General features: G+C 49.2%; 1 protein-coding gene and 1 non-coding gene across 2 annotated transcripts; one reads left to right on the forward strand and one right to left on the reverse strand.

The window, feature by feature from the left end:
- Positions 1–723: 723 nt before the first annotated feature.
- Positions 724–2524, forward strand: LOC119331514 (cysteine protease 1-like). The gene is made up of 2 exons (XM_037604679.1): positions 724–2132; positions 2268–2524. Exons 1-2 carry the CDS (start codon positions 810–812, stop codon positions 2367–2369), a joined length of 1425 nt encoding a protein of 474 aa, XP_037460576.1. The 5' UTR covers positions 724–809; the 3' UTR covers positions 2370–2524.
- Positions 2525–5093: 2569 nt separating this feature from the next.
- Positions 5094–5174, reverse strand: TRNAL-AAG. Its single transcript has one exon. It is a non-coding gene; the product is annotated as a tRNA-Leu (tRNA).
- Between the last annotated feature and the right edge of the window lie 3282 nt (positions 5175–8456).

The raw sequence follows: 8456 nt of genomic DNA on the forward strand, positions 1-8456 counted from the left end.
GTTGTGAACTTTGATTTGAATTTTTATGACAACATACATTGATGGTGTGTCAATTGAATAATTTCTAGTAAATTTTTTAAAACTTTTTAATGTGCAACAGGGACCGATGCACCGGTACTACCAATTGCCCCGTGCATCAAATACGTTCCCGTCAGCCCACCCCTCAGTTAGTTGCTCTCACGATTCGTTTGTTCTAGACCTGCTCGGATCCGACACATTGGAGTCCAAAGAAAATCGATGTAGTAACCAAACCACCTTCCTTGTGCTAATTCGGCCTTGCAACTATACCTGGCCATGGGCCGCCCGGCCCGGTCGGCCCGACCTTGTCCATGGGCCGGGCTCGGGCCTAAATTTTGAGCCCGAAGCCCGGGCCGGGCTGGGCCCGGGCCCGTCAATTTCACCATTTAAGGAAGAGGCTTGGCCCGTGGCCCGAGGCCTGACGGGCTTTTAGTGTGATGGGCCGGTCTTGGACCCGATTTTTAGGCCTGACGGCCGGGCTCGGGCCTGGGTTTTTTTGCGTCGGGTTTTGGTTGGCCCGGCCCGAGGAATGGCAGGTATACTTGCAACCTGCTACGTACGCGTTTCAAAACAAAACCTCTTACGAACGCTGACTGGAATCCGATCGCAACTCTACCAGCCCCGATCCTATATACTACATCGCCGGGGCCGACGCATCAGCCTCCCGAAACACGCAACACGAGCCAAGCCAGAGCAACTCGTACCGTCGTGCGCACTCTCGCCGTGAATCCATAGCTCTCGATCATCGACTGTCGACGACCTACCAAGACAAGCGCGACACCTGCGCGACCATGGCGGGCGGCAGCAAGGCCGCGGCCGCCGTGGCCGTGGTCTTGGCCTTCCTACTCTTCGCCCTCGCCTCGTCAGCAGCAGCCGCCGCACCCGACATGTCCATCGTCTCGTACAACTCGGCGCACGCCGTCCGTGGGCTGGAGCGGACGGAGGCCGAGGTGCGCGCGATGTACGACCACTGGCTGGCGCGGCACGGCCGCTCGTACAGTGCACTCGGCGAGTACGACCGCCGCTTCCAGGCGTTCTGGGACAACCTCAGGCTCGTCGACGCCCACAACGCCGACGCCGACGCCCACGGGTTCCGCCTCGGGATGAACCGCTTCGCCGACCTCACCAACGACGAGTTCCGCGCGGCCTACCTCGGCGCCATCCCGAGCGGCCAAGGCCGCCACGCCGTCGGCGAGAGGTACCTCCACGACGGCGCCGAGACGCTGCCGGAGTCCGTGGACTGGAGGACAAAGGGCGCCGTGGCGCCCGTGAAGAACCAGGGCCAGTGCGGCAGCTGCTGGGCGTTCTCGGCGGTCGGCGCGGTGGAAGGCATCAACAAGATCGTCACCGGCGACCTGGTGACGCTGTCGGAGCAGGAGCTGGTGGAGTGCGCGAGGAACGGGCAGAACAGCGGGTGCAACGGCGGGATGATGGAGGACGCGTTCGACTTCATCGCCCGGAACGGCGGCATCGACACGGAGGAAGACTACCCCTACACCGCCAGGGACGGCAGGTGCGACCTCGCCAAGAGGGGCCGCACGGTGGTGTCCATCGACGGCTTCGAGTCCGTGCCCGAGAATGACGAGCTGTCGCTGAAGAAGGCGGTGGCGCACCAGCCCGTGAGCGTGGGCATCGAGGCCGGCGGCCCCGAGTTCCAGCTGTACGAGTCGGGGGTGTTCACCAGCAGGTGCGGCACGGAGCTGGACCACGGCGTGGTGGCGGTGGGGTACGGGACCGACAATGGCAGGGACTACTGGAGCGTGCGCAACTCATGGGGCCCGGACTGGGGCGAGGGCGGCTACATCCGGATGGAGCGCAACGTCACCGCGCGCACCGGCAAGTGCGGCATCGCCATGATGGCGTCCTACCCCGTCAAGAACGGGCCCAACCCGTCACCCAAGCCGCCAAACCCGCCGAAGCCGAAGCCGGTGGCCTGCGACCGCCACAGCAAGTGCCCGGCGGGGAGCACCTGCTGCTGCACCCACGGCGTCAGGAAGACGTGCTTCGTCTGGGGGTGCTGCCCTGCCAAGGGCGCCACCTGCTGCAAGGACGGCGCCACCTGCTGCCCGTCCGACTACCCTGTCTGCAACGCCGAGAACCGCACTTGCTCCAAGGTACCAAACAACGACTATCCAATCTCCAATCTATTCCTCTCGATGTGTTGATTTCTGGGACTAATTTGCATTGCACGAATTTCGTTGAGTTTGTGCTGATATTTTTGCATGGATGGTTTTGGTTTTGTTTGACAGAGCAAGAACAGCCCGTACACCGTGGAGGCGCTCATCCGTACTCCGGCCAAGCGAAGCAGGACAACGACGCTTGATTTAGTGTTCTCCGAATTGGACATCTAGGCTTTTTTTTCCTTATTATTTTTTAGCGCATACTCCTTAGTTACAATAGTACTAGGACTAGTATATTAAATTTGTATTAGGACTATATATGTACATACGAGATACGAGAATTTCTACCTTTATTGAAGATCAAACACTCCTTCTATTATTGTCATGACTTAAATTGGGTGTTTAAAGAAAATGAATTTATTACAGAAGCCCATCGAAAGTATAAAGCAAGCATAATAAGAATTACATCGAGATCTTTGGACAACCGAACAACCACTACCGCCGTCAGAACAAGTTGCCAAAGCGTTGTTGTCGCCACTCCCCTACCGAACTTTGTCAATGATAGCCTCCAAGACTTTGTGCACGTGGCCGTAAATACCCCACAGTCGTTGTTGTTGAACCATTGAAATGATTTGAAGTACCTGACACCAAATATTGTCATCGCCCACGCGCGATGATAACCCTAACCTTGCCAATCTCACCATTGTCAACACACGATGAGAACCCTAACCTCGCCTCCCCAAGAAGACGACATGAATCTATCTCGAAGCTTTGTCCAAATGAATGAACTCAAGGAGGCCCAGAATACTAACTCGAAGATGAAGTGTTGTCATCCGCGCGAGCGTCGACCTTGCAAGGACTAAAACCCTTAACCTAAACTACTAGCCAGATCCGAGGCATCGGGATTCTCCTACCGGCCACTGAAATTCTCCTATCGGCCGTCGGAACGATAGGTGAATCCATGTGCTCGCTGAGGAGAGCCTTGAAGGGTGAGTTTGCCCTAACTGCTAAATTGGGTACTTATTCATTAATAGTAGGTACGTCATCAGTCATGATGGGAAAATTCATATAAAACCTGGTCGTGGGCTTCAGATATATAGACTAACTCCATTGAGCGACACCTAGCAATACGATTTTTTTTATAAAAAAAACTAGGCGATATATCCTGGCCCAACCCTTTCCCAAAACTTGATTCCAAGTTTAGTGTGCTCGCCCCAACGGTGATATCATCACGGCAAAGACGGCGGTGACACAACCAGATGGCGGCATTCAATCGCCTGACTCCATTGTCGTCTTGTCAGACTGTTTGAATTTTTCTAGATTGCTTTGGTGCCAAGACCAAGCGAGAGGACTCGTGACACGACAACCAGCATCGTACTTGTCCGACATCAAGAAGCCTGGCCACAACCAGTGGTAGGAGGAGCGTAATTGTGCAGGATTATAAATCCGGACGGAGTTTGACCAAAATGCAATGGAACTTATAAATCCGGACGGAGATAGTACTAGGTAAGTTCTCTATTCAAGAAAACAAAAAGAACAAATTGATCAGAGTGGAATTTGATCTAGATTAATCATGATTTGAATACTATATTTAAGTGCAGGATTTTTTTAGAAAAAATAGAATATTTATTTATTATTGTAATCAATGGTGCGGCCCTACCGGGGGACTCCTTTTTGAAGAAAATAAAAAAAAGGCAAATATGACCAGAGTTTTTCGGGCCTAGTTTACCCTTTGTATTTTGTGTTGAGCTTTGATCGTTAATTTAACTAATAAAATATAACTTTTATATATTTAAAATAATATCATTAAAACTGCTTTAAATACGAATCCAGTGCTATAAATTTTATGGTGTATAACTTATATTTTGCTAGTTAATTTTTTGGTCAAAATTTGACCCAAAATGCACTGGGACTTACAAATCCGCACAGAGATAGTACTCCGTAAGTTCACTATTTGAGAAAAAAACAAATTGATCGGGCTTGAATTTGATCTGGATTAGTCATGACTTGAATACTATATTTAAGCGCAATATTTTTTTATATAAAAAGTGGAGTATTTATTCATTATTGTAATCAATGCTATAGCCCTACCAGGGGAATCCTTTTGAAGTAAATAGAAAGAAAATACAAATAATTTAAACTCCTTCAAATACGAATTATTGTAATCCTTTTGAAGAAAATAAAATATATCCTTTTATATATTTAAAATAATATCATTAAAACTGCTTCAAATACGAATCCAGTGCTATAAATTTTATGGTGTATAACTTATATTTTGCTAGTTAATTTTTTGGTCAAAATTTGACCCAAAATGCACTGGGACTTACAAATCCGGACAGAGATAGTACTCCGTAAGTTCACTATTTGAGAAAAAAACAAATTGATCGGGCTTGAATTTGATCTGGATTAGTCATGACTTGAATACTATATTTAAGCGCAATATTTTTTTATATAAAAAGTGGAGTATTTATTCATTATTGTAATCAATGCTATAGCCCTACCGGGGGAATCCTTTTGAAGTAAATAGAAAGAAAATACAAATAATTTAAACTCCTTCAAATATGAATTATTGTAATCCTTTTGAAGAAAATAAAATATATCCTTTATGTATTTAAAATAATATCATTTAAACTCCTTCAAATACGAATCCAATGCTATAAATTTTATGATGTATTACCTATATTTTTGCTGCTTAATTTTTTGGTCAAAAGTTTGACCAAAATGCAATGGAACTTATAAATCCGGACGGAGATAGTACTCGGTAAGTTCTCTATTCAAGAAAACAAAAAGAACAAATTGATCAGAGTGGAAATTGATCTAGATTAATCATGATTTGAATACTATATTTAAGTGCAGTATCTTTTAGAAAAAGTAGAGTATTTATTCATTATTGTAATCAATGGTACGGCCCTATCGGGGGACTCCTTTTTGAAGAAAATAAGTAAAAAGGAAATATGACCAGAGTGGGATTTGAACCCACGCCCTTTCGGACCAGAGCCTTAATCTGGCGCCTTAGACCAACTCGGCCATCTGATCATTGTGCTTAATTGAACACTAAGCACCCTTTTAATTGTCTTGTCGAACAAAACGAAGACCAGACCATTTTCGCAATAATGATGCCCAACAAATAAACGACGGACCACAACAGAATATGGGCAGCCGTAAATAAAAAAAAAAACAGGATATGGGTATGCGAATATCGGCTTGAATCTTGGATGATTCGATGACGCTCTAAAGCCCATCTACTTCGCGATTCCTTTTTTTTTCTACACAAGGTAGGATAGACCTTGTTTGCAAAAAAGGTTATTAGTATCCTTTTGCGTCCAAATAAAGGTTATTTTTTGAATTCACAAATAAAGGTTATTAGTACCTGTTTAGGTAATCATCTTTTTTGCTGGGCCTACATATGCTTACATACACGCCATGCACTTGCCCTTAGAAACACAACCACGCAGATCCTACATATATGAGCATTTTCGAGATATTGAGCCGGCACAACATCTTAAAATTGATGAAGTCATCGGAGACGTCTCGTAGTCGACGAAAATGTCTTTTCTTGAACGAACATCGCCAGAAAATCTAAAATAAATCCAGAAAAATGCGACCATTAGTGCCAAGAGGAGTTGAACCTAGTGAGCTAGTTCCACCACAAGAAACATAATCATCAATTTGTGCGGGTCTTTCTATAATCAATATTCTGATTACTCTCGTAATGATGTAAAATCTCAAACCTTTTTGGCTACTAAATTGAGTTTTTTGTTTCCAAAATACATGATATCGTGACTTGGCCAGAGTTGATGGGGCTTGATTGCCAAAGGTAGCGCTACCCTTGAAAAAAGGAGGTAATGCTTGTTTCGCTATTGGTTATTCCTACGTTACCGTTATTTAGGGCATCTCCAGCCGGCCCCCCAGGATGCCCCCCACGAGCACATTTTGCACGTCGGCGCTTAATTTTTCTCCCAGTCGGGACCCCAAAAGCTCAGTTTTCGCCGGATTTGGCTAAAAATAGAGCCGGCAGTCCCGGGCGAAACCCAGCCCACCGGGGGGCACTTGGGGGTGGAGAGAGAAGATTTTGCATGCGTTTGGCCCACATTCAGCCTCCCAATCCCTCTCTCTCCAACCTTTTTCTCTGCCCGGGCCCGCCTCCCCACCTGTCGCCTCCCCGCCTCGCTCGCCGCCTCCACGCCAGGAACCCGTCATCCTCGTTCGTGTCGCCGCAGCCGAAGGCCATGTCGGGGAGCTCCGTCTTGGCCAGCGTCAAGGACTCGGCGGCCAGGAAGTCGTGGTCTAGGCGGCCAAGAAGCCCTGCGTCGACGAGGCGTGCGGCCGTGGTCCAGGCGGCTGGCAACGCTGTGGGCGGGCGCGGGCGGCAAGGCCTGCCACGGGCGGCCCCAGCACCGGGCGCAGCGGCCACGGGCAGCCCCGGCCCCGAGCGTGGCGACCATGGGGGCTGCGTCTTTGACGCCGGCGCCGAGGGGGATGGCGCGGCCGCCTTGGACGCGTTCGCCATGGCTGTGGCGAACGGGTCGAAGTCGTGCCCGTGCCCGTGCCCGGCCAGGCCCCCAAGCCGAGGAGACCACATGGCGGACCTGGCGACGAGCCGACCATGTCGACAAGACGACGCTGCCATCGTCTAGCGGACGCGACGGAAGTGGTGGGCTTCAGCGGCCGGATCTTGCCTTCGTCGAAGAGCTCGTCGGAAGCTGATCCGGCTCGCGAGCGGCCAGGCGCAGGCGGCCGGACGCTAGCGAGCGCGCAAGCGACCAGGATCTAGCCCGTACCCCGCGGGGCACCAACCCGCTGCCGGCTGGGGCGTCGCCCTCGGGGGCGAGGTCGCTGGTGCTGCTCCTCGCCAGCACGCCCGGGTCCGCCGGCGGGCCCGTGTGGAGTAGGCAGCGGGCAGGCGGCAGCATGGCATGGGGCTTGGGAGGGAGGGAGAGCGGAGCCGGGGCTGTGGCCGCGCGGGCGAGCGGGCTGACGCCGGCGAGCGGGCCGAGGTTGTTGCCGCGCAGTCGAGCGGGAGAGGCTGACGGGGGCGAAGAGGAGTCGGCCGGGTCGCGGGCGCGAGGCTGCAGAGCGGGGCGGTGGCGAGAAGGCGGTGTGCTTGGGCGGTGGGGAGGGGCAACGAGTGGATAGCATTCGACCCTCAGGATAAAATTTTCGCCGGCAGCCCCCCAAGGGACGAAAAAATGCCTCCCGGGGGGCTAAACGGCTGGAGATGCCCTTAAGCTCAATATAGTCCTAGCAAGTCTTTTTTGATAGTCTTGCTTACTAGTGTTTCCTTGCGCCATATAAAGTGATTCGCATGTGCTTTTTTAGATAAGTTACATACCCACATTTCACTAAATCAAACAAACTGGTTAACAATCAGTCAGCTATTCACCCCTCTAATCAACACTCTTGATCCTTTAAGAATAGATTTCTTGACCTTAAAAAAAGAATATATTTCTTTTTAACAGATCATTTGTAAAACACCACCTAGAGGAGAAAGAAAACAATTGTAAACAAATGAGACCAGAACTTGTTTGCTCGACACTCTTGCTTATTTATAGTCTAGGCGACTGGGAGCACTTCCTTCATTAACATTACTGAAAAAGACTTTCACCCGCTTTATAAATAAAGCAAACCACTACAGCCATAAAGAATCCCAAAGGGTACCACACACACACCCAAAGTCACACAACATAGAGTATAATAGGGTTCTGCTAAGGGCACAACTCAAACAAGCCCTGAAAAAGAAAACAAAGACAGAGACACCGCGGCTAAGAAGCTAATCTGGCTCAGGTGGTGGTAGAGGAGGCGGCTAATGCGGCTTGAATCTACGTCGGTATTTCCCCAAAGAGGAAGGGATGATGCAGCACAGCGACGATAGGTATTTCCCTCAGTGATGAAATCAAGGTTATCGAACCAGTAGGAGAACCAAGCAACACTACGTAAATAGCACCTGCACACAAATAATAAATAATGACAACTCGGCGTGTTAAAGGTGTTGTCAATCCCTTTCGCTTAACGGTACCACAAATTGATAAACGGACGTGAGAGAGTTGTAGATATTGATGGATCGAACGCTAAATAAAATAAATTTCAGCAAGATATTTTTGTATTTTTGGTTTAATAGATCTTAAAATAAAAGGCAAATAAAATAGATCGAAAAGGCAAATAATATGAGAAAGAGACCCGGGGGCCATAGGTTTCGCTAGTGGCTTCTCTCGAGAAAAATAGCAAACGATGGGTAAACAAATTACTATTGGGCAATTGATAGAACTTCAAATAACCATGACGATATCCAGGCAATGATCATTATATAGGCATCACATC

The sequence above is a fragment of the Triticum dicoccoides genome, chromosome 7A, assembly GCF_002162155.2.
Source record: "Triticum dicoccoides isolate Atlit2015 ecotype Zavitan chromosome 7A, WEW_v2.0, whole genome shotgun sequence".
Lineage (NCBI taxonomy): Eukaryota > Viridiplantae > Streptophyta > Magnoliopsida > Poales > Poaceae > Triticum > Triticum dicoccoides.

What these genes read in the sequence shown, in the direction of transcription:
- LOC119331514 (XM_037604679.1), top strand. Translation starts at nt 810, where the DNA reads ATGGCGGGCGGCAGCAAGGCCGCGGCCGCCGTGGCCGTGGTCTTGGCC. An exon ending in AGAACCGCACTTGCTCCAAG is followed by an intron (nt 2,133 to 2,267) that starts GTACCAAACAAC and finishes TTTGTTTGACAG; the next exon opens with AGCAAGAACAGCCCGTACAC.